Source organism: Phascolarctos cinereus, unplaced genomic scaffold, assembly GCF_003287225.1.
Source record: "Phascolarctos cinereus isolate Bilbo 61053 unplaced genomic scaffold, phaCin_HiC Scaffold_726;HRSCAF=1367, whole genome shotgun sequence".
NCBI classification, from domain to species: Eukaryota; Metazoa; Chordata; class Mammalia; order Diprotodontia; family Phascolarctidae; genus Phascolarctos; species Phascolarctos cinereus.
In genome coordinates, this window is record NW_027556098.1 from 362,806,532 (window position 1) to 362,832,627 (window position 26,096).

The 26,096-nt window shown below is 50.1% G+C and overlaps 2 protein-coding genes across 13 annotated transcripts in view; both read left to right on the forward strand.

The window, feature by feature from the left end:
- The window catches only part of NFYC (nuclear transcription factor Y subunit gamma), a 101,030-nt gene extending 94,193 nt beyond the window's left edge, over window positions 1-6,837 (forward strand). For 10 of the 12 annotated variants that reach the window (XM_078145471.1, XM_078145470.1, XM_020983555.2 and 7 more), the window contains 3 exons: window positions 2,233-2,340; window positions 4,429-4,488; window positions 5,971-6,837. In XM_078145471.1, coding sequence (XP_078001597.1) covers window positions 2,233-2,340; window positions 4,429-4,488; window positions 5,971-6,090 — 288 coding nt within the window. In that variant the 3' untranslated portion in view covers window positions 6,091-6,837. The other 2 variants (XM_020983551.1, XM_020983558.1) reach the window with 2 other exon arrangements.
- Window positions 6,838-25,776: 18,939 nt separating this feature from the next.
- KCNQ4 (potassium voltage-gated channel subfamily Q member 4) overlaps window positions 25,777-26,096 on the forward strand; it is a 78,091-nt gene continuing 77,771 nt past the window's right edge. Inside the window, 1 exon segment of the mRNA XM_020983549.2 lies at window positions 25,777-26,096. Coding sequence (XP_020839208.2) covers window positions 26,049-26,096 — 48 coding nt within the window. The 5' untranslated portion in view covers window positions 25,777-26,048.

Here is a 26,096-nt window from a genome sequence, read left to right on the forward strand (position 1 = left end):
GGGCATCTAGTGTCCTCCTTGAGCAGGATCCCTTCTGTGGGAGCCCTTAGCATGATGCCTGGCACATTGGGGGCTCAGTGAATGTCTATTGACTGACTGACTTAAAGCATCCCCCAGCAAGGACCCCTTCCATCTACCTGAAGCCCTTCAATGGGGCCGGAGTGGGGGGTGGGGGGGAGTCTCCTCATTCCACTTTGTGGTAGCTCCAGTGGTTCTGGAAATTCTTCCTCTTATCAAGTTGGCCCTGACACTCCATACTCATTACTCCCATTTCTGTCACAAAGGTCCTCCACCCAAGGCACTCTTTAGATCTTTTCAGGCAGCCAGTGTGTTTCTCTGCCTCTTTTCCCTACCCTGCCCCAGGTCTGTCCAGCTCTCTTCCCAGCTCTATGCTGGGACTTTTAGACAATGACCTTATTATCTTTTCTAATTGGCTTTTCATCCTGAGACCCTACCCTAACCAGCTATGTTGCAGCAGATGAGATTTGCTAAGCCTCCTCCCACTTTCCCCATTATTGAAGGAAACATTGCCTAGTCATACTAGCATGCTGGGTTTTGGACTAGGATTTAGCGAAGTCAAGCTGCTGCCCCACAGAAAGCCTCTCTTCCTTCTCAACCCCTAAGGTTTCCTGCCATTGGTCACAGAGTTAGGATGAAAGTGACTCTGTAGCTCCTGTCTAGCTCTCTCTGGTCTTTGGACCAAATGAATAAAGGCTGGTGAGCCCATGGAGGGCTTCTGGTGGAGGCATTAAAATAGCTTTTTGCAGATCTGAAGGCTCAGAGAAGCTGCCGGTTTCTTCTGCAGCTCTTCATACCACCCTCCTCCCCTTTCCTCCCTCATCTGGGGCTCACAGCTTCCCCTTTCTTGGGGGAGAGCCTGTTATTTATTTAACCCCACAGAGGGCAGAGCAGTGTCGCATCAGCACTTTTCCTGCTGAAACTCAGCATTATGTGGAGACCTTTGGAAAAGTGACATTCCCTGCAGGGGAGTCAGATCCTATAGGGAATTTAGGAAAGCTGCTCTTACATAACATCCCTAGGAACCTCCCCTGCGCAGGTGAGTGGAGAGCCCAGGAGTACAGGCAAGCTGAATCTGAACCACAGTTGGAACCCAACTGCTTTTCTAAAGTTGCCTGCCTTATGTTACGTGTTTCTCTTACTGGGTGCATTCGTTTCTATTTGTAGGCGAATGTTTAGAGCTCTAGGATTAACTTCAGGTAAGAGTTGGGGTCAGAGTGTGTCCTCTCACTCTGTGACCTCTCTGGCCCTCCGTTCATCTGTAGCCTATAGGGCATGATGCCTTCTTGGTTCACTGGAGCATTAAGAAGGTTAGTTAGGTGTAGGACACACTCGGATCTCATTGCTGCACACTTAGTATTTTAAAAAAATCTGAATCACAAGCATGTGTGAATCTCAAGTTTTCAAATCTTTGCTTGCCTAGGCCAATATGAATGTTCTGTGAAAGTTCATTGTTGTTGTTGTTGTTTTTATATTCACCCCTGTCCCGTCTCTCTCTCTCTCTCTCTCTCTCTCTCTCTCTCTCTCTCTCTCTCTCTCACACACACACACACACACACACACACACACACACACCCACCCACGCTGACATTTGCAATGTAGACCTAGGCAAACCTAGAAGGTCTGAGGCCCCTAAAAACCATCTCCTCCAGCTGCTATTACCCCTGTCCCTCTGGCCCACAGCACCCACTTTCTGTTTAGAGAGATATGGGTGTAGTTAACACTAAGGTTACCTAGCAGGGCGATGGCCATCTTTGATTGGGTCCCTGGCAGACATTGGAGCTCTTCACAGCATCAGATGGGTCAGCCCTCACCCTCAGCCCCCCTTGGGCTGGGGCAGAAAGGAAAAGGAGAGGAGGAGAGAAAGCCGCTGGACTCAGGCTGATGGTAGTGGTGGGTCTTCTGCTTTGGAAAGGATAGCCAGCTTGTGCAGTGTTTCTGGCAGCTTAGGAGATTCTCTAGTTTCATTGAAATCACAAGAATAGCAGTTGTGCTGGGGCCACTTTATTTTTTCCAAAGTCAGTGAAACCCTCCCTGCCTTGCCCAGTCACTCACTGTTCTTTTGCCTACTTTGACAGCTCTGCCTCCTAGGAAAAGACTGTCTATGTTCCTGGGATGAGTTTTCTTTGGCTCTAGTTATAGAAATAATCACCTTCACATGTTTCAGGTTAACCAAGGTCTGTCTCTGTTTGTTTGTCTGTCTGCCCCATCTAGGTGCAGTTAAACGCCGGCCAGCTGCAGTATATCCGCTTAGCACAGCCTGTATCAGGCACCCAGGTTGTTCAGGGACAGATCCAGACTCTTGCGGCTAGTGCACAGCAGGTTGGTACTGACACCACCAGAGGCCAGAGGGGCTCCCTGGGGGAGGCCTCCTTCTAATTGGAATGACTCAGGCCCGGGATCCACAGAGCCCAGCCTTCTCATAGCCCCCACTCTCGTAATTGTTAGCATGGGCAGCCTAGAACTCACAGAACATCAGGAGCTGTAGAGTCGGAGTCAAACCATGGGCAGAGGGAGCGTCCGTAGGATGCCTGAGAGACACAGACCAGTGACGTGAGTCCATGCCCCAGGTTGGCAGAGTTGTGCCAGGCTGCCCTAGCAGCTCAGTTGTGGCACCTCTGGGGAGCCTGTGTCTCAGAACCTTCTTTACCTATTAGTTAGTAAGCCTGCTCAGATTGAATCTTCCCATTTAGTTTTTGCTCTTAATGGTAAGCAGGTACCCCTCCACTGAGGAAACTGTTCTTCTTTCCTCCTCTCCTTTGTTTTGAGATTTCCAAACCCCTTGTTCATGGAGTCACAGGAACCTCATCATGACTAGGGGGAGAATCAAGGGCATGAAGAGTGGCGGCTTCCATTGACTTTGAGTTTATCACTCAGGGCAGGAGAGGAGCAAGTGAAAGGACATGGCTTCCATGGACTGTGACAGTGAAGGGAGGCGGCTGCTGTGGGCTGTGGGCCCATTGCTTGAGGGAGAAAGGGGACATTGTTAATGGATCCTTTTCCCTTGAACCCAAAAAAAGCAGCAATCGTTTAAGAATTGGACCTGTCCTATTGACAGTGGTGACAGGCTTAGGTTTCTAGAGCAGGTCTCCAAAGATCTCATTTGGGGAAATGTAAGGAAGGAGCCAAAAATGAAGCTTCCAGGTTCTGAACAGCTCTGGGATGTTTAAAGAGCCCTTCTCCAAACCTAGGGCCCTAGGCTTAGCTTTATATCATGTTCTCCCAATGTCCTGAGTTCACTGTTCAGATGCCTGGTCCTGCTTCTGTGTGCTTGTCAGCCTCTCTGAGAGAGCTGGTATTGTGTTCTGGGAAGGGTGTGTGTGTGTGTGTGTGTGTATGAACTTTGGAGAGCAGGAAACAAAAGTGAAGGAAAATTGGGGACAGTGTTTGAACACGTGTATGTGGGCTGCAGAGACGTCTGGGAGGAGCTGGAGTTGGGGCTGTTTACCACACTGACCCATTCAAGTCCCCCATGGGATCCTGGGTAGTGTCAGCACTTTACAGCAACTAGCAAATTCTGTTTTCTTAGGGCCGTAGAATACCAGAGAAGGAAGGGACTTCAAGTATCTTCTGGTCCCACTTTCTCATTTACAAATAGAGAGGCTGAGGTCCAGAAAGTGGACGTGGCTTGTCCATGGCCATCTATACCTAAAGAGTGTGGGACCTTCTGTCTGTCGTAGCAGCCATGGGACACCACGTGCCTCCTCATGGGCTAGAACCATTCTCCACTTGTCACAGCATCTCACATAGGTGCACGTCAATAAATTTGCTTTTAAATTCTGTTCACAAATTGTTTCTCTTAAACCCACGCCCTGATTTATTAACATTAGCCCATGGGTAAGGGCAGGGTTGTGTGTGTCTATATAAGTAGTACCGCCCTCACTTCCATGTAGTTCTCCCTGCTTTCCTCTGACCCTTGTGGGAAGACAGCAGCTCTAGGTTTGCTGAGAGCCCTCTTAGCCAACCTGCTGGCCTGCCATGCCCTTTCTGATCACTACCCTGGAATCAGACAGAGAGGAAAGTGTCTCTGTGTCTGTGTCTGTGTCTGTGTTAGCAACCCTCTAAGGAAGGAAGCGTCGCTGTCCCCTTCCCCAACTGCCTCATTCTGCAGTCCTGCTTTAGCTTTACCCATAGCCATGAGAGCTAGCCCCCTACCTTCTCTAGCATTGAGCGTACCCCCTATGAAAGGCATGTCCTCCACTATCCCATTGGTTTGTTAAGACCACATGGGGGCTGGAGGAGGATGTGGGGGTGATCATTGCAGAGATGGGAAGGCCCACCCTGGGGTGGTGCTTGTGTAATGTGGCCCGCAGAGTCTGAGGTTGGGGGGGTGGGCCATTGGAAGGCCCACGTGGCTAGGTCTTTGCCTGCAGCTCACTTGCACACCCTTCCCCCTTTTATTTCCCACAGATTACACAGACAGAGGTCCAGCAAGGACAGCAGCAGTTCAGCCAGTTCACAGACGGACAGGTAGGGCCATGGTCTCGGAGAGGGGAAGGGGTGGGAGGTTCCTTGGTAAGCAGCCATCAGTCTGGACAGGCAGCTTCAGAGCTGCCTGGGGAATGGAGTGATTACAGCAGCTGGCCTTTCCCTCTGTTAGAAACAAATGGTGGACAGAAATTGCTAAAACAAGAAGAATGTTCCCTGAGGATCTTTAAGAACCAGACACATATCAGGGTAATAGCTGGCAGGACTTAAGAGATCATGTGGTTCCATTATCTCATTGTTTAGAGGAGGAAACTGAGGCCCTGAAAAGGGAAGGGAGGACCTTGCCTTTCTGCCCCAGAGCAGACCCCGGACCCTCCAATCACATGCATCCCTGGAGCGTTTGAAGTGCCCATGGGCAAATACACACTCTCCGGGTCATGCTTCCCTAACCCAAGAGCGAGGTACTTTGGCCTGCCCCAGACAAGCTGGGACTGCCAGAGAGGGGAGCCCTAGGCTGGGCCGTCCCCTCTTCTCCCCTCTGGGGAGCATCGAAGGAGTCATCAGGGAAGAGGGAAGGGGCCAGGCCAGCTGGCTGGGCAGTTAGAGGGCTCCCTCAACTGGCCTCGGAGTCGAGGACAAAGGCTTCCGTTGTGGTGGCTTCCAGGGTAGAGGTGAGCAGGAGCCACACTTCTGTCATTGAAGAAGGACTTGCTATGAGTGACCCCCGTTTCTTTAGTGCTCTGAGGGTTATGAGATATTTTTGTCATGACAGGCCCTGTGAGGGGATGCAGGGATTGTTACCCACGTTTTATGGATGAGAAAACGGAGGCTCGGGAAGTTCGAGTGACTTGCTCATAGTCACACAGCTGTGACCTGAAGGGCCAGGTCTGCTGACTCTTCAGTGCGGTGCCTTTGCACCCAGGCTGGGCTCCAGACCTAACTGTCTGGCCTGGACTCACCTGAGGAAGCTAAATGGGAGAAGCACTGCGACTACAGAAGGCTCCCCAAGATGGGACCAATGGCTGGGTTCCAAGGTTGAGCCTTTGGTGCTTGTAGAAAAGAGAGGTAGCCCTCAGCTCTGGGAATTAGTGTCTTCCCTTGTCCATGTTTCCTGCCCCTCTCCCCCCTTCTTCGAGGGTCTATGGTGGGTCCTGTATTTGGACTTGGGAAGGCAGGGGAGAAGAGGAAGGGAAGAATGGTCCATGCACAAGCAGTGTGTACAGAGGGGGCTTCTGTTGGGTTCCAGCTGTGCCACTTCGTCATCATGACCATGGGCCGAGTGCTTCTGTGCCTCATCTTCCTCAGCAAAGGGAAGAAGTCTGAGCTGTAGCCCTCCTCTCAGGGGCTCAGAGGGAGGCCGAGCTCTAAGTCATCCACAAGGAGCCTGCCCCTGGGACCTGGCCTGATAGCCATTGGGGCGCCAAGCCTTAAGGTGGGAGGGGAGAGGGTGGTGTTCTGGGAGTGGGCCTTCTGACCTAGACTGACATCCCTCTGGGGTCTCTGCTTTCCTTCCCTTCCCTGCAGCAGCTGTACCAGATCCAGCAGGTCACCATGCCAGCAGGCCAGGACCTCGCACAGCCCATGTTCATCCAGTCGGCTAACCAGGCCTCTGACGGGCAGACCCCTCAGGTGACGGGTGACTGAGCCCAGCTGGGGCCTCACCCAGCACAGCCAGCGCACGGGGCCATACAGACTCCATTTCTGCCACTGTGGCCTGGCTTGAGTGTCCCACCACCCCCAGAGCCTCCCACAGGCAAAGACACTGGTGCACATAGCCCATGCTGTGGGCTAGGAAATCGCCAACTGAAAGATGCAATATTTTTTCATTTCCTTTTTGTCTTTTTTTGTTTTGTTGTTTTATAAAGGAATCAATATTTCAGTATGTTGAGCTGTATGTCCAATGCGATTGAAATGGGAAATATTCAATAATATATTTATAACATTTTCTTGAGGTGTGCCTACAAAAGGCTGTCCTCCTCATGCCCCTTCTTCCCAAAAGCAGCTCTCCAGGTGTGGGAGTAGCTCTCACAACAGCTGCCTTAACCTTACTTGCCACCTCTGGCTAATGCACCCATTCCCCTAGGTCACTGGGTGGTCGGTTGGCCGGTTCTCCCCCTGCCCCTGTCCAGAACGAAGCATCCGCCTCTGGAAGCTGCAGGAACAGTTTTCGTGTTCAAAGATGAACTTGCCTCCAGGCACACTGTCTCATTTCTTCTGGACCCCCTCTGTCCCAGGGAAACTGGGGCTCTCCTTCTCTTTCTTCCCTCCACCTGCCCACCCCCTATTTTCTCCCCTCAAGAAGCAAATGAATAATTGTGCTCGTCTCCTTCGCTGCATGGACTTCAAACTGCATGAATTGAAATGCAATGAATAAAGCTCCTTTTTAGAGAACTCAGAGTCTGGGTTTCTGGAATGGCAGGGTGGGGGTGTTGACAAGGCATTCACAGAGCTGGTGTGCTGGTCGTACTAGGGAAGGGAGGGAAGCCGCGCGGGCTTTCATCCAGGAAGCAATGAGGCAATTGGGGATCGTCCTGCTGTGAATTTGGTTTGAACCAGGGCAGAACAATCAGAATCTGCCTGCTGTTAGGGGTACCTTGCTAAACTTGTGCTACACCCCCACCCCACCCCTACCCCCAGTTCCTCTGGAAGAAGGGTCAGGACCAGCTAGAGCTGAGCTGGGGCCTTTCCTCACCTGGGGGCTCCTCTGGACAAACCCAGGCCCACTTACCTTGCTCAATTTTCATTGAAATGAGGTGGTGGAATGTAGTAGAAATTCTAGAGCCATGGGTTGTGAGTTTAGAATATCTGGTTTCTAGTCCACTTAATAAAATGTGACCTTGAACAAAGTCCTTTCTCCTCTTTGGGGGTGTTTCTTCATGTGTAAAATGGGAAGAGGCCTCCTCTAGATTGAATGGTCTAAGCAGAAGCCACCCCTCTATCTTTAATAGAATTTTCTTTAAATTTTTATTCTAAATTTAGTAAGAATATATTTGTTACCCAAATAATCCCTTCCCCTTGATTTGCCTTACTCTCACAAGCATCGGTTTCTTGAAAAAGGCTTATCAAAATCCCCAGGAGCCACATCCCTTCTTCCCTCCTCCATGGCCTTAGACCCCCTCCATAAACCGCAAAGCACTGGACAAGAAAATGGACTTCAACAGAGCTCCTCAAAGAACTTTAGTGGAATGAAGAATGAGGCTGCTGTGGGTTTGAGGAGGGCTGCAAAGGGCACTGGACACCAGGAGGACTCTCCCTATGAGCGGGAGAGATCAGGAAGAGCTTTGTGGGAGAGGCATCCTCAGCCGGTGAAAGTGGGCCCTGGGGGGCTCTCCTACGTAGAGAAGGCAGGCCTCGAGATTAGGAGCTGAGAGCCGTTACTCAGCAGAGATCCTCTCTGGCCCACCCAGGAAAGGATGGCGTGTGAGGCAAAGATCACCAGGAAGCCTGGCTTTGAACAAAGCTCACCCTGGTCATCCATTTCCCAAAGGAAATCCAGACCTGGCTTCTGGACTTGTCAGAGTTCTTTATAAAAAAAGGGTCACTCTGTCCTTCCCTCTGCCTACAAACTAGATTCTTCCTAGACCTCAGCCGGAGAGGTGGCTCTCCCACCAACTATTAAGTCTTACTGTTGTCTCCTATGTGCCCAGTCCTGTGCCTGACTCTGCAGGAAACAGGAGAGAAGCTCTAGTCCTCGCCCCTGAGAAGCTCAGCCGGCTGGACGTCACCTGTGTCTGAGTGTGGTGTACTGTAAGAATACTGGTTTTGGAGCCCATGAAACCTGGGTCCCAGCTGTGATACTGGCTGGGTGACCGTAGCCAGCTCCCTTCCCTTCATATATCCACGTATGATATGTGTGTATGTATGTGTACATACACTAGTCCTAGGAAATAATTTTGAAAAATCTTAGGTTTTATAAAATGAGAGTGATAAATCTGCCTTCCTTCCTAGCTTCCCTGTGTCTATTAATGGCACCATCATCATAGGGTCATCTGTGATTGCACCTTGGTTCAAAACCCAGCTGCTACCACCTGTATGTATTAGGGCAAATGATTTCCCCTCCCTCGTTTTCAGTTTCTTCCTCTGTTAAATGGAGGAAGTTGGATATAAGCAGTGAAGGATACAGAATCCTAAGACAAAGGGATTCCAAGCCAGAAGGTCCCTTCTAGACTCTAGTTTCTGCCCTTGAGAAAATTCTCTTCTTTTAGGGGAAGCGGTAGGAAGGGAGGGAGGATTTGGAGCAATTGGTTGGCAAGTCATCCTTTCCCCAGTGGGTACAGTTGCTTCGATTATTGTTTCCAGAGCAAGAGGTAGAAAGCCATGGGTAGGAAGGATGTTGAGAGGCAGCTGGGGAGCCATAGTTCTGGGTTGGAGTAGAAGTGGTTACAATTAATCTATCAGGAACTCAGGTCCTAGGCTGAGAGACGGTGTCCTTGGCGTGAGAGAGGCTGGAGCCCAGCTTCGCTTGAAAATTACACCTGCACAGTGCTGACAGGAAGGTAAATAAAATATTTTTTAAAGCCCTGAATGATATGGTCATAATGAGCCAAGTGAACCCCAGGAGCAGTTTAGAAAAACAACCCCTCCTTTGCAAAAGTGGGGGACTGTGGGTGTGGAACATTACATACCATCAGATTCAGCTGATGTGTGGGTAGCCGTGCTTGACTGTTTTCTTCTTTGTTAACAAGGAGTGATTTAGCTAGGTTGAGGAGGAGGGTAGTGATGAAGAAAACAATCCATAAAAAATCATTTTGAAGGTCTTTCCTGCTGCTTGCCCTGGGCATGTCTTGAGATTTGCACAAGGTACCAGGATTTCTAGCTAGGTCTCCCCTCACTAGGACCATTAAGAGGCAATGTGATATTGTGGAGAGGCGGCTGAACCCAGACCACAGGAGATATGAATTCAAATTTAGACTCTGACATGAGCTCTGTGCTTCAGGACAAGTATAAAATTGACCTGATGGTCCCCTTCTAAGACTGCTGGAAGGAAAATGCTTTGTAAATCTTAGAACTTTATAGAAATAGGAGCTATTGTTACTGTGATCACCCATCTCTCCAATCTTCCTGTTTAGTAATCTTCCTGATGCATAGATCTAAGTTCAGAAATATTCAATAGCTTTCCATTTTTTATAGGGAGGGGAATAGTGGAAGGGGAGGAAGGAAGAAGGAAGGAGAGAAAAGGAGGGAGGAAGGAGAAAGGGAGGAAAGAGAAAAAGAATGAAAAGAGAAGAGGGAAGAAGGAAGAAAGAAAAAGAAAGAAAGAAAGAAAATGTATTAAGGACTTACTAACTTGGACAGCTAGGACCTGGCAAGATAAGGTTAAAAGTTCTATCAGAATTAGGGGACCCAGGGTTGAGTCCAAGGTGGAGGTGATGGCAAGTGTAGGGCAGCATGGTGAGGAGATGCTTGAGAAGGACCGGATGAGCTTCAAACCCTGGCTTGCCATTCAAAGCTGGTCCCAGTCTACCTTTCTTATCTCCTGCTGTCATCCACTGTAGCCCACACCAGACTACTCACCTTGCTCCCCTAGAACAATTCCTATAAGCACCTCATTTCCTATCCCCAGAATGGCCTCAACCCAGCAGCTCTGCAGGCTGAACAACTCCAGCCCAAATGATCCTCCTGCCCCGATTGCTACCCCACCTGGAAGAGGATCTCCCTCTGAATAATTATAATTCTAGACCTTGAAGCAGTCCTGAAGCACTTTCCTCACAATAGCCCTGTGGGATAGGTAGTGCGAAAATCATCACCCCAATTTTGCAGTTGAGGAAACTGAGCCTCAGAAGGGTCATGATATCCTAGGTCTAGAGAGGAAAGAGACCTTACTTAACCCTAACCCAACCCCTAGAAAGCGAGCCCAGATCTCCCAAATCCGGGGCTGCTTATACTCTAACGAGCTAGCTCCAATTTCATCCTCAGCCCAAGTCTCATCTCCATCTGCTGCAATCCTTCTCTGCCTTCTCAACAGCTCAGGCAGGGAGCCTTCCCTGGTTCCCTCCTTCTCTCCTGGAATTCCTTGAAACACTAGGCATCTCTTCCACACTGTTGGAATGACAATGAGGAAAGTGCTCTGTAGACCTTGAGGGGCTACAGAGGTAGGAGACGTTCATTATTCTTGAGTTGGAGGGTTCAGAGAGCACTGGGTCTGAAGATGGGTCTGGTGGCAGGGGTGGGGAACCTGTGGCCTCTGGGCCACACGTGGCCTTCTAGGTCCTCAGGTGCAGCCTTTTGACAATCCAAGTTTTACAAAACAAATCCTTTTATTTAGGGAGCCGTGTGACCAAAAACAAGTCACGTGGGCCTCAGTTTCCTCTTCTGTAAGATAAGGGCCAAGTGAGCACTTGCACTCCTTCCTTCCCAGGGTCATTAGGATGAAAGCCCTTGGTCAACCTTCGAGCCGGGAGAGGGACCACACCCTGTTGTGTGCTTCCTGAAGGTAGGGACTGTGCCTTATCAGCACAGCACCTGGCAGCAGGCACAGGTCCCTACAGAGAGGACCCATCTGGGAATATATGTTGAAAGACCTGTGATGTAACCTACCATCCTTGAGATACTACCTACCACTTCCCATTTGGAGGCATAACCCCGTTGGCTGTGATGGGTGGGAGGGTCCTATGGCCCTCCAGCTCCTCTGTGAGGCTCCCTCCTTGAAATGCTGCATGTCCGGGGGGGAGGGGAAAAGCATTTATTAAGTGCCTACTGTATGCCAGGCACTGTGCAAAGCAATTTACAAATATTTCATTTGATCCTCACAACCACCCTGGGTGGTCAGTGTAGCTACTGTGTATATTAGGATTCCCATTTTATGGATGAGGAAACTGAGGCAGACAGAGGTAAAATGACCTGCCCGAGGTCATATGGGCAGTACACCACAGAGGAGAGATTTGAAGGCCTCCAAGTGAGAGGGAATCCACTACACCTCCCAAGACAACTCATTCTACTTTGGGCTGACCCCAGTTGTTCATCCAGTCTTGCAACTTCCACCCACTGGGAGGCAGCATGGCATAAGGAATTGAGAGGGAAGCAAGAACTGAGTTCAAATCCTACCTTTGGGTGCTTCCTATGTGGCTTTGGGCAAATTGTTCCCCCTTTCATTGCCTTGGTTTCCCCATCTGTGAAATGAGAGAGTTTGCCTACAGGGCCCCTGAGATCCTAGGGCCAAGTTGGAAAAGTCCAATAATTCTTCCACGTGGGGGAGAGCTCTTAAAATATTTGCACGCAGCTAGAGTACCACATCCTCCCTAAACCTTCTTTTCTCCAGGTTAAGCAGTCCAAGCTATTTCCCTTAGTTCTCCCACGGGCCCTTCATCATCCTGGGCTGGCTCATACCATGAAGTACTCCCTAAGCTGGCCCTTCCCTCTGACCCCCTAACATCAACTGGTAGCTACTAGGGATATTTTTCCATAACCCCGGGGGTTTAAGCCTGGAGTGTTTGCATGAGGCTCTCCTCATTGGGGGAGAGAATGATGACCTGCCCACATGAGGGGTAGACTTGATCAGAGAGCTTTGGAGACACATTCTTCATTCCTCTGTCCAGGGAGGGAATAAGCATTTATATATCGCCTACTATTTATCAGGCACTGTGCTTCATAACAAATATTTTTTCATTTGATCCTCAAAATAAGCCTGTGAGGTAGGTGTTGTTATAATCTCCATTTTACAGTTGAGGAAACTGAGGCAAACAGAGGATAAGACTTGCCCAGGGTCACACAACTAGCATCTGAGGCAGGGTTTCAACTCATGTCTTCTAGTCTCCAGGCCCAGCATTCCACCCACTGTGCCATCTAGCTGCCTCAGTTCCAGATTTTCTTTAGGGAGAGTTCTATGGAAAAAGATGTATTGGAATGTAGATGTCTAGGGGAAAGCTGCCTACTCAACACGTTCCCAATTTCTAGCTTGCTTCCTAGATAATTTTTTTAAAGGTAATCTGGGTTAAGTGACGCCCAGGGTCACACAGCTAGTAAGTGTCTGAGACCAAAATTTTTTTTTTTTAGGCAATTGAGGTTCAGTGACTTGCCCAAGGTCACACAGCTAGTAAGTGGCAAGTGTTTTGGTCTGAGGCCAAATCTGAACTCAGGTCCTCCTGACTTCAGGGCCAGTGCTCTATCCACTGTACCACCTAGCTGCTCCTCTGAGGCCAGATTTGAACTCAGGTCATCCTGATTCCAGAGCCAGTAATCTATACACTGCGCTGCCTAGCTGCCCCACTCCTAGACACATTGGGGAATTTCCCTTTGGATGGGATTGGGGTTTTTCCCTTGGCTGAGCTGAGACATTTCTCTCCCAAGCAGAGAGCTCATTCATTCTGTGTATTTTCTGGCATATTCAACTCTGTCTTCTCTTTGCTATTCCCTTATATAAAATAGTTTACCAAACCCTGTTTACTACTTGTCATGGTCTTTTGTGTTAACCAGCATGAAGTGGGAAGGAGTCAAGCCCATGAGTTGCAAGCTTGGAATTATCCCAAGTTTATTTATTTCCCTTTTACATTGCAATATATCCTATCATATTTCCCTTTGAAGGGATAGAGACCAAGAAAACGACTTCAGCTTTAAAAACTCAGCCCCTCAGCCGAGCGTGGGGCAGGGCAGTGACAAATCTAATTCTGGTCCAATACCCCCTCTCTGGGGAGAGCAGAGCGGCCAGCCATCTCCTGCAGGAATCACCATCCGCCTTGGAGAGGGGTAGCCTGGATTCCCGAGATCTCCATCACTTCCTCCCCGGGAGCTACCTTCAGACGACCCACACAGCCACGCCTGCATCGGTAGCACACGCCTCATATTCTGTATCTACGGTTTACACGTGTGTTGTTTCCCCTGACGATGTCCTTGAAGGCGAGGGATTATGCTGGTCTTTGCTTTTGTGATCCCACCACATAGCACAGTGCTCGGCATATACTAGGTGGTGGATAAGTGCTTTCTGATTGGTTAGTTAGCCATGACCCACCTGGGTGCTTCTCGTGTCCTTGGACAGCTTCCTCACGTCCTTCCTAACATGAGGGGCCCGGAACCGATCTAAATAATCCAGATGTTGTCAGACGAGGACCATTATCTTCCTCCTCCTGGACGCTGAGCCTCTCTTGATGCAACCTAAAATTTAATCCTCTTTCCATCATGGATTTAGAGTTGGAAGGGACCTTGGAGGTCTTCTGGTCCAACCCCTTCATTTTACAGATAAGAAACGTGAGGCAGGGAAGTGACTTCCTCAAGGTTACACAGGGAGTGAGCTGCAGAGACAGGATTTGAACCTAGGTCCTTTTGACTCCCCAAACTGCCCCTCTTTCCATTTCCCCAGTGCTTTTTGGCTCACGCTGAGCTTGGAGTCCATTGAAGCCCACAGATCATTTTCAAATGAATTGCTCTGTAGCCAAATGGACCCAATTTTCTACTTTGAAGTTGAATTTTTGAGCCCAAGTATAAGCCTTTACATTTTCTCCCGTTACATTTCATCTCATTAAATTCAGCCCAATGTCCCGGCCTTTCAAGCCAGTTAATGAAGTCTGACTCAGAGTTCTGAGACAACAATTACTCATTTTGAATTTGAGCAGGCATAATATACTGGCATGAATGGAAAACATAGAACACCTCTGTGATTTGTCTATGAAGAACTGAAGAATTGGAGTGAACTTTTAGCCTAATCACTGGGGAAATATGGATGCTAGAACTGTTTTTATGTGTGACTATGGGATAAGTGTAATTTACCTGATCGTAGAAGATGGTAGTTTGGTTACTAACCATAAGCTAAGATGTGATCATTTGTGGAGATAAGCCAGAGTCTGAACCCAAAAAAGGAAATGGAGAATTAGGGAAAGGGAGGGCAGGGAAAAGGAATCTTTAGAAGGAACAAAGTTGGAGAGGCTTTTGCCAGAAATAAAGGTGATCACCTTTTCCTAAGAGTCTAAGAACACTGCAGCAGAAGGCGTTAGCTATGGCTGAAGTAATGCATCCATCACTCTAGGTATTGTTGAAGACTCTGTTCAGCTGATCAGAGAACAGCTGGGAAGCAGTGAGTCAATGACCGACAACACGTCCCTTGCCTTCAAGGAACTTACCAAGAGGAGGTGCGTGTATGGGTATGCCACAGGGAAAACTGTGACAGAAGCCAGGAGAGAGCCAGGCAAAGTGTCATGCAAAATTTGAGTATGGAAATATCGCTTTCAGCTGTGGGGTAGAGGCATCAGGAAGGCATCCTGGAGAAGGTACCTGAGCAAGCCAAGCCAGATGGGGGAGGGCATGGGCCCAGGAGAGCACCATAGGCCCTCGGGAAACACTGCTGGCCTTGGAGTTTAAGACTGGGCATTGCTTACAGGCTGCGTGACCCTCTATGAGTTTCAGTTTCCTCATCTGAAAGATACTTGTCCTGCCTGCCTCACAAGGTATGGTGAAGGGGCAGCTAGATGGTGCAGTGGATAGAGCACTGGCCCTGGAGTCAGGAGGACCTGAGTTCAAATCCTTCCTCAGACACTTACTAGCTAGCTGTGTGACCCTAGGCAAGTCACTTAACCCCACTTGCCTCAAAAAACAAACAGGGCATGGAGAAGGAAAGTACTTTGTTACACTAAACACGCTATAGAAAGCCTCATGACCACGGGGTTATCATTGACTCTCCCGTCTCCCTCAAACATCTCTCTCCCCCATCCAATCTGTTGCCAATTCCTGTTGATTTTTCCTGAACAATGCCTCTCGTCTGCGTCCCCTGCTCCCAGGGCCACCACACTAATTCCTTCCGGCCCTCATCACCTCCAAGCTATTACGATAACTGGCTCACTGGTCCATCTCCCATCTAGCCGCCAAAATCATCTTCCTAAGACACTCTGCTCCAAGCCCTTCGGTGATTCTCTGTTGCCTATGGTATAAAATACATATGCAGTTAAGGGATGTCCACGATGTGGAACAGTAGTTACTAGCTGTGTGACCCTGGACAAGTCCCTTAATCCCAATGGCCTAAAAAAAAATTGACTTGAGACTTTTGGGATGCTCTGTAAACTTTAAAGCACTGTAAAATGTTAGTTAGTATTGTTGTTATTATTCCCTGTCACTTTTTCTTGGTATACACTGTGTTCCAGCCAAACTAACTTCCTGACTGTTCTTTAATTTCATCCTGCTGTCTCTGGCCTTTGTGCAATCATGAAAGCTGTCTCCCACTGTGAGGGATGCGTTCTCTCCTCACCTCTGCCTCTCAGCATCCTCTTCCATCAAGGTTCAGCTAAGGTGCCCCCTCCTTCACGAAGCCTTCCCAGATTCCCCACTCTCCGAAGTCTTCTCTTCCTCCTCAAATTTTCCTAGAGGACATTGTCTGGATCTTTCCTTTACTCTCATTAAATCCAGCCTCATACTCTATTTATTTATGTGCTGTATCCCATGTCTCTGTCTCCCGTGAAGTCGAAAGTTCTTCGGGCAGGGACTGGGTCACTTTTCGTCTTTCTAGTCCCAGAATCCAGAAATGGATGATGGAGTACAGTACAGGACAGTATCTAACAGCTCCTGTGACACATTTTTAAGGTTAATCTGCATTATTCACGTTTTTTCCATCACTTTCTTAACTTTAAAGAATCCATAAAGCGAGAAGACAAGTCCTAATTTGTACATTTGCTGATTCTGGGGCATAAACGCTCACTCTAAAAATGGATCAAGTGTTTGAGCTGGCACCAAACATCCCTGAGAAAGATGAGTAAGTCTAGCCTCAAAGGACCTGAGTTCAAATCTCACCTCTGATACCCATGTGGGCTTGGCAAGTCACATGACCACTTCATGACCTCAGTTTCCTCATCTATAAAATGATGGGGCTGGACTGCAAGGCCTCTGAGTCCTTTCCAGTTCTAGATCATGATCACTGGGGGCAAGGCTGTTTGTGACAGATCCAGGACCCAGGCCTTCAGACCCTCAGCCCAGCCCTCTCTCCTCAGTACCCAGTTCTGCTTCCCTCAAATTAGCTCTAACTTCAGTGAAGTCATCTCTTTTGGTGGGGAGAGGGGAGGGAGGAGTGTTGGAGAGACACCTGGGCTTTTCCCGTAGCTCATTTCTCTTGACCAGGAGATAGGAGAAAAGCACAAACGGTGGCCCAGACAGCGGCAAGGGGGCTGCTGGGCCTCAGTGGGTCCTGGCTGCTGTTCTGCTAAGAGGAAGCCAGCAAGCAAGGAGAAGGACTCTGGATCAGATATGCCTCTCAGCAGTCCGTCTCCAAAAAAGGGTCCCAGACTGCAGCATGAGGATTGAGGTTAGACATTGGGGAGGGCATTCTGCCCATCTAGGAAGGCTCCTCTCCTCCAGCCAAAATAAGTCCCCTCCAGCGCTTCTGAATAGGCACTGCACTTCCCCTATCACCCAACCTCTGTCTTCGTATTGGGTTTCCCAGCCTGGAATGACCTTCAACCCAACCCTACCTCCCAAGGGACCTTAGAAATCATCACCCGCATTTGACTTGTGGGGAAACTGAGACCCATGGAAAGAAAGGGATTTACCCAAGGTCACACAAGTAGCCATGGCCAGGAACTAGAAACAAAGTAGGTACCTATGAACTGGGGGAAGGCTGAACAAACTGTTGTACATGTTTGCAATACATATTCATATAGGTGAATATTATTTCCATTAAGAAATGATGACTATGTGGAACTCCAAGAAACCTGGAAAGACTTACTTGTATGAACTGATGCAGAGGAAAGAAAGCAGAATCAATATACAAATATACAAATCAATATATAGATACAATATACAAATGTACAAAAAGACCACAGCAATGTGATTGAAAAGGGCAATGAAACAGAGTGCTTTCATAATCTGCAATTATAAAGACCAGTCTTGACCTTGCCCCTCTCTTGTTGGAAAAGTGGGGGCCTATGGGTGTAGAATGCTGAATAAGTTGTCAGATCCAGTCAAGGTTTTAATAGCTTTTGCCTAACTTTTTTTTTCTTTATTATTTGGGAAGGATCACTGTAGGGGAGGTGAGGATGAGTGCAGAGGGTTATATCCAGAAATGACTATGACGTAAAGATTAAAGGCATCAACGATGATTTTTTAAAAATAATCAAACACTTTCCTCCCTCCTACCTGCCACCACAAAAAACTTCAAATCCCAGTTCAGGCCTTTCTCTCTCACAGCAATGCTGGGCCTGGAGAGGGGGTGAGTCCTCTGCCTTCTGGGAAGGAGCCAGCCAGGCTTAGGCCCAGAGTCTGACCTCCAGCTCCCTCTCCCACCCCCGCCCCAAACCTCTGGAATCAATGGGGGTTTGCTTTCACGGCCAGTCTGGGCTGCTGATCTCAGCGGGCTGGGGGTGTCATTGATGCTCCCCAGTCAAGGCTGTGTCAGCATTTCCACCTCCTCAGAGGCATTGCTCTGCCCCTGTCTGCCCTTGGTAGACTTTGGGTCGGGGTAAGACAGGAAGAGGTGAGAGGGAGGCAGGGGAAAGATGTCTCTCCAGGTAGATCACAGACTTGTTTGCTTGAAGGCCAAGAGCTATATTGTCTGATCCTTGGATGTCCTTCTCCTCACCATCCTTCAGGGTTGGGCTGGCTCAAGACTTCAGCTGGGGTAGGATGGTTTGATTTCCATGATGACAGAATCATCTTCTCGCCCCAGTGAGAAAACTAGAGTCTCTGACAGAGCTGTAACTAGGCCTGGGCAACTGGGGCTTTGTCTCAGGAACCATAAGTACTAAAAGGACAGAGTCAGTATCTGAACTCAAATCCCTCTGCCTCTGAATCTCCTTCCTCTCTCACCACACTACTGTGATCCCTTCATTTTACAGAGAGGAAAATCAAGACCCAAAGAGGGGAAAGCATTTACCCAAGGTCACCTAGGGCAATAGAGACAGAGCCTGGGTCATGGTCTTCTAACACTGCTTTCAATGTCCTCCATGATTTGTTCGCTGAGTTTCCTTTACATAAGGCCGGCTAGGTGGCACCATAGTGCACAAAGCACCAGGCTTGGAATGAGGAAGACTCATCTTCCAGGGTTCAAATCCAGCTTCAGACACATACTGGCTGTGTGACCCTGGGCAAGTCACTTAACCCTGTTTGCCTCAGTTTCCTCATCTGTAAAATGAGCTGGAGAAGGAAATGACAAACCAGTCCAGTATCTTTGCCCCTGCTCAAGTGTTATCTCTCTCAAGCTCACGCTGATCTCTCTGTTCCCTGTCTTTTTATTTTTTATTTTTCAAATTTTTTCTTTTTTTTACTTTATTTTATTTTATTTTATTTTATTTTATTTTATTTTATTTTATTTTATTTTGTTTTATTTTTTTTGTCCCCTGTCTTCATAGGTTCTCCACACATGGTAGAGGGAGTAATCTTCAGAGATGGAGTTTTCTCCTCTTGCCTCTCCATCATCCAGGACAAGTCCACAGCACAGCATCTAAGAGGAGTATGAAGAGAGGATCGCAGATCTAGGCATCTAGTCTGACTCCTCTTCATTTTACAGGTGAGGAAACCAAGGCCCAGAAAGGTTAAGTCACCTGCCCAAGGTCACACGGCTAATAAGTGGAAGCATCAGGATTTGAACCCAGGTCTCTGATTCTAAACCCAGCACAATGATGCTAGAACTACACAAACAATCATCTTGCCCCTTGCCAGATGCTCCCTGGGATCCATCCACAAGTCTTTTGCTTTGAGCCGAAGGACTTTTCACCTTCTCTGGTCCCTGAACCTCAGAGGGAGGTCCCCAGCCTTCCTGACCTCCCAGGCCCCTGGGCCTGCTTAGCTTCCTGCGCTCAGGGGCCTGCCAACCCAGTTCTTAATTACTTTCCCAGCAGTGTGAAGCAGGGGAAAGAGCGTTGTGTTTGCAGATAAGGGAAGCTGGGACCGAATCCTCCCGCTGTGACTGTGTGACCTTGGGAAAGAGGAGCGTGTCTTCTCTGGGCCTTGGGCCCCTCATCTGCAAAATGGGGGCTTTGCCCTGGACGACCTCCTGATTCCTTTCTAAGAGTGCAGCGCTCTGCCCCAGTCCCGGGAGGCCCGAGTCCTGCCCTGACTTCCTCCATCCCTTCTCTCCCTGTCCCCCTGAACATTCCAGACCACCTCAATGTGCGTCTAGGTTTGATTGGCTAGAGAAAATCTAGATTCATGAGATTAACCCCAAATTCAAAAGAGAAAAGTAGCACACCCAGGAAGATCCTTTGCTGGAAGATAAAAGAACCCCTCACCCCCAACAGCCTGGGGAGGGGGGGCAAGTTTGCAGATTCTCTCTGGGCACTGCGCGTAACTGCCCCAGACACTTTGACCCAGTCCATCCTATTCTCCGGGTCCCGTTGTCCCACTCCTTTCTTTTGGGGCCTCTGGTTTCATTGGTCCATTCCACCATTCCAGGCTCTCTGTCAGTCAACCTGGAGGCCTCGGGGTGGCCAGGCTTGGGGTTACTTTGCTAATTGTTTATTTTGGGGAGGAAGATAACACCCCTTATTATCACATAATCATTGCTTTCCCCACTTTCCTTTCCACCCTCTTTCACAAAACAAACAAACAAACAAACAAGGAATACTGTTGGGACAGACAATTTACCTATCGCCTCAAAACCCAATAATTGTACTCAATTAAATTAGACTCAACAAGCATTTATTAAGCACCTATTATATGCTAGGCGCTGTGTACTACATTAGGCACCAGGGATACAAGGACAAAAAAAAAAAAGCCCTGCCCTCAGGGACTTTATAGTCTCCTTGGGGGAGGTGAGGAGAGAGAGGGGCACAACATGGGAACAGTGCGGAGATCTTAGATCCAGACCGGAAAGGGTCTTTAGAGACCATAGTGCAAACCCTCTATATCCATAGCTACAAAATCTATAATTTTAGAGATGATGAAACCGAGGCTCAGGGGGTTTGACCCCAGATCACTACCAACATCACCCAGATGATAAATACAAAATGAAGTACCGAATATTTTGAGGATGGGGTGAGATGGGGAAGCCCTTAAAACTGGGGGGAAGCAGAAAGGCTTCTTCTAAGAAGCTAAACCCTGAAGCCAAGTAGAAGTTCCAAGCCAAGGTATCTGAGCATGCTGCCTTCCCAGCTCTGTGGCCTTGGATAAGTCTCTTCCCTCCTCTGGGTCTCAGTTTCCCCATTTGTAAAATGACATGATTGGACTTCCAGCTCTGATGTTCTGTGATCCCATGGGATTTCCCTTCTCCCATGCAACACCCTCCACCATCAGCCTGACTTTCTCTCCTGTTTTGACCCTCCCCCACCCCCCACTCCTCCCCCACCCCGACACAACACAGTCTGAGGTTCCCTTTCCAGCCTCCCACCTGAACCAGTTAGATTGTGGCTGCACCAGCCGCTCCCAGTGGCATTGAAGCAGAGGGAGGGCCAGGGGAGGAGAGAATGCATTCCATGAATAGCCTGAGCTATGATGGAGTAAGAGATGGCACATTGTGTGCAGAGAGTAAGAGGCAAGCCAAGGAGAGTGGGTGACTTCTGAGGGTTCAGGAGCATGCCCTTCCCCCTTAACAGAGCTGTTTAGTAAAGACTTCTGTGATGTCTAAACAATAAAAAAAGAAAGAAGGGTATGCTCCTGGACCCTCAGAGGTCACCCACTGGGATCTCAGAACTCTTTCCTGACCTGCCCATGCCTCCCCTCCACCTCATCTCTCCCAAGTGGTTGCCAGCCTCTGACTGAAGACCCCTGGTGAGGGGGAGGCTCCAGAGGAAGTCCGTTCCACTTTGGGTCAGTTTTCACCTTTTTCCCTTTCCTGGTCAGTTGGGAGAGACTGCAGTCAAGGAGGCTTGCAATAGAGCAGGTGAGAGGTGATGAGACTTGTCCTTTGGGTGGTGGCCCTGGGAATGAAGAGGAAGGGGCCTCTTCCACAAGACGCTGGGGAGGTAAAAATAGACACAACTCAGCAACTGACAGAATATGAGGAACAGTGGAGAGAGGGGAACTGAGGATGACATCGAGGTGAACCTGGGGGACTTCGAGGATGGCGGGGCCTTTAACACGCTCAGCTTTAAGCTCATTCTCTCCAAATCTGCCTTCTTAAAGGACCTGGGTTGGTCAGCCCCCAGACACTCTCCTCATTCCATTCCCGCCTTGGTGCCCCCTGGTCTGGAAGAGACTCAAGCCTTACCCATGGGGAATCCCTTGTCAAAGGAGAGAGGCTCGGCCTCAGCCCCTGGTCTGAGGGGGGAGTCAGGCCCGCAGCCGTGCAACTGAGTGGGTGAGTGCAGAGGGGAGCCACCCACTCCGGGACACAGGGGTCTTCTGAGGGAGGAGTCTCAAGCAGGGACTGGCAGTTACAGGTCTCCCCCTGCCCTTCTGGCTCGGGAGGTGGGGGATGCCGTGCCTGTGAGCCAGGATCCCACTTCCTCCCTGCTGAGCTTTCACTGAGACCATGAACTGGTGTTCCTAACTGTCCAGGGATTCCAGGGAGGCAGTCTCTATCAAAAGGACTCAGACAAGTCCAAGACAAACACTGAGGGGTTTAAGGCTCGGTGCATAGCGGTAAGGATAGAGTTCAGACCTCTGCAAACCACTTCCTATCTGAAGGGCCCCAGAGGCAGGGAGGAGGCTGGGATGAATAAGATGACCTCCTCCAGCCTGAGGGCCCAACCCCCAGCCCCTTCCTGGGTCTGTAGACTCAGCAGATCAATGCTAGGCCTGCTGACTTGAGGAAAAGCGTCCCCTCTCCCTGCCCCCCGCCCCGGCTCCCCAGGGAGGGCCTCCTGAAGGATCCACTCAAGCCCTGAGTTGTCTACAGTTGCTCCTGGCCCTCCCTCTGCCTCAATTCCACCCGACTGTGCAGATGGAGTGGCTGGTGTGCCCATGGTCTAACTGGTTTAGGTGGGAGGATGCCAAGGGAACCTGACTGTGTCGGGGTGGGAGGGGACAAGGGAGGGAGGTTAAAACCGGAGAGAAGGCCAGGCTGACGGAGGGGAGCGTCAGATGGGGGGAGGGGAGGTGGAAATCCCACAGAATCACAGAACTTCAGAACTGGAAGTCCAATTGCCCCATTTTACAGATGGGGAAACTGAGACTCAGAGAAGGGAAAGAATGTGTCCAAGGTCACAGAGCAAGTGAGCTGGGAAAGGCAGCATACAAAGAACACACAGGGCTTGGCTTCAAGTCCCAGCTCTTCCAGCTGCTACCTCGGGCAAGTCACTTCCCCTTCCCTGGGTCTTCATTTCCTCCAGTAAAATAAAGAGGTTAGACCACAACGGGGGTTCTTAACTTTTTGTGTCAATGGACCCTTACGATAATGTTACCCACGTTTATAATTGAAGGAGAAATTAAGTTTCAATTAGAGATTAGTGAAAACAGACTTTTTCCCATCCAGTAAGTTCAGACTTATCCACAAACCCCTTGGGATTTTGCAGACCCCAGATCAAGAAGCCCATGGACTGGAGAATTTTTAAAAACTCTTCCAGCGCTAATCCCTACAATCAGGTGTTCTCTTTCAAAGTCTAGTTTTCTCTGCACTCCGCCCCCTCATCTTTTTTTTGGGGGGGGGCAATTGGGGTTAAGTGACTTGCCCAGGGTCACACAGCTAATAAGTGTCAAGTGTGTGGTTTGAGGCTGGATTTGAACTCAGGTCCTCCTGACTGCAGGGCTGGTGCTCTTATCCACTGAGCCACCTAGCTGTCCCTCGGCCCCCTTATCTTGCTCCCTCCTCAGTCTGCACATACAAAGCCAGTTTCAAGCCTTGGCGAGGCTGGAAGGAGAGCCTGGTGTTCCATACAGGAACAAGAGAGGGGGTGAGGCAGCTTTTAGCAGCCCCCCTTGTATACTGTGTTCAGTCTAAATCACTGGTCCAGGTGCTAGAGACCCTCCTCAGCCTAGTTCCAACCTGCCTCTCTAACCTGGCTTTGCAATGTAAGCACTCTGACTTCCCTAGCCCTGTTCTGTACTCCATCCCCCCATTTCTGTCCCTGGAGTTCTTTACCTCTCTTCAAAGAAGTCACCTCTCCCCAGAAGCCTTCTTAGATGCCACACCCATCCTGCCCTTAAGGTGAAAGTGATCTATCCCTCCTCAAATTTCTCCTCACCTCTTCAGCTTTCTGATCTACCTTTTCCTTATGTCTCCTACCCTTCTATTTAATTGTGAAGTACTGGAAACCAGGATCTCTCCTGGAACATCCATCCCCACATTAACCTCTCCCTCCCACTCCCAGGCTAAGGAATAGGCCCTGAATGCCATAAACAACTAAAAAATGCTGGTTGCATGGGGTGACTAGAGGTAAGGGAGCTGAATTTCTGCATTCTGTAGGATGGGGAACTGCTGAAGGAAATCTTTTCCCCCCTGCCAGACTCAAATGAGAGGTACACTGCTCAGAATCCAAGTGCATTTCTGGGTATGTTTTTTGAGGGGAACCACAGGTAGCTAACTTGAGAATCTTCTCTGAAGGTGAAGGCTACACATTTGGGCTGGCTTCTGACAGGAATGGTGGTTGGGCTTCAGTTTTTTTCTGTAAAATGAAAATTTTGTTCAGTCCTTCCAGCTCTTCCTGATCCCATTTGGGGTTGTCTTGGCAAAGATACTGGACTGGTTTGCCATTTCCTTCTCCAGTTTATTTTACAGATGAGGAAACTGAGGCAAACAGGGTTAAGGGGCTTGCCCAAGGTCACAGAGCTAGTAAGTGTCTGAGGCCAGATTTCAACTCAGGAAGATTGTCTTCCTGATTCCCAGCCCAGCACTCTATCCACTGCATCACCCAGGTGTCCCCTAAAGATGAAAGTCACACCCCTTCATCCCCTTCTCCCATCTAAGAAGGAATGGGGAAGCACTATTTCCCCAGCCCTCAGGCATATCCTCCTCATCCTCTCTCTTGATTTCCAGGACTTCTCCCCAAAATTTTCCACTCCTCTCACACAATCTGAGGAAGTTAGGAACCTCATAGGTGGGGTTCTGGTAGGCCTGGATGGGGGTGGAGATGGGCAAGTCTCCTTCCCGGAAAACACGTGAATCTGCACAGTATACACGGGGTAGACATGTGCACAAAGGCACCTCTGTCTGGGCTCTGGAGTTCCATCCCTTACCCATCTAGCCTCAGTCCAGGGGCCTGGAGGATACAGATGGAGAATTGGGGGGGGGGTGAAGAGACTGGTGGCAAACTCCTTCCTCTCCCCGCCCCTCCCCCCAAGCCGTCCCTAACACCACCACACCTAGGAACAGAACTTCCTATACAACCTAGCATGCACACATTAGACACCCCCTTACCCAAGGATGTACAATGCTGGACCCAACCTTCCATACAAGTAGCCTACTACACATTTATTAGGTGTCTATCGTGTTCGGGGCCCAGGGGTAGGTGCTGGGAGAGACACTAAGTATAGATAGGACAGGGTCCCTGCACTTGTGGAGTTCATTATGGAGGAGGAGAAAAAGCCACAGTCACAGAAAACCAAACAAACCCACAATTAACAATGTTTTGGGAATGGGCAGCGTGTGTCAAGGTCAGGGCTGCACAGGGTTTTTATGATACACAGAAACAACCAGACAGACAGGGATACCAGGCCTTAGACACAAAGACACTCAGACACACAACTACCACACAATTTTAGACCCAGTCACACAGACACACAACTATAACACTGCCTTAAATATAACCACATTTAAACACACAATTGTAACACCGAGTTAGACACAACCTCACTGGGACACACAATTATAATACAACTTTAGACATAACCACATTCGGACACACAACTGCAACACGCAGCTAACACCGAGTTAGACACAACCACACACAGACACACAATTTCAACACCACAACTGTCCTCAGACACATAACTACAGCACGCAGCCTTTGACAGCCACAGAGGGACACACATTGCCGGCAGGCTGACCCAGCGGTCCGGGCAGAGGCGCCCACAACTTTACACGTGCTCGCGAACACCCGCACACGCCGCAGACACGGACATTGGGGACACACACACACACACACACACACACACACACACACACACACACACACACACACACACAGAGAGCACTCACACGCACGCACACCCCTCCGTCCCTCCCCGAGCCTTTCCTCACTCTCCCGAAGCTTGGGCTCGGCTCGCTCCGGATTTGGGCAGGCGGGGGAGGAGGCGGGGGCAGGGGGAGGGGAGAGGAGGGGAGGGGGAGGAGGCGGAGGCGGAGGCGGAGGGGGAGGGGGCGGGGAGGGGCGGGGCGGGCGGGGAGGGGGGCCGGGGTGACATGTGAGCGGGAGCGCAGGCAGGTGGAAAGCCGAGCGCCATGGAGCGAGTAATAAGAGAGTTGGAGTCGGAAAGTGCTGCCCCAGTAGCGGGCGAAGCGGCCGGTCAGCGAGCGGGCTCCGGCGGCCCCCAGCCTGCCCGCCCCCGGCCCCGGCCCCGGCCCCGGCCCCGGCCCCAGCCTGGCCCTTAGCGCCCCCTCCTCGGCTCGGCTCCGCTCTCCTTCGGCGCCTGTCCGCAGGGCGCCCACCCGCCTTCCCTCCGGCCAGCCGTCCCTCCTCGGTCCGCGCCTCTCTCCCTGCTGTCAGCCCGTCCCTGCCGGGCCGGCGCTCCCAGGACCAGGAGAGGAGCCGGAGACTAGCCCGAGCCGGGCCGGGGCAGCCCGGTGGGGCGGGGCGGGGCGGGGGCCGGTGCCATGCCCGGCTGAGCTGGGCTGAGTGCGCCTGCCGTCTGCCCGGGAGCCCAACCCGGGCTGGCCCCCGCCCATGGCCCGGGGTGAGGCCCCCCCGCTTCGCCTGAGCCTGGCCCCGCCC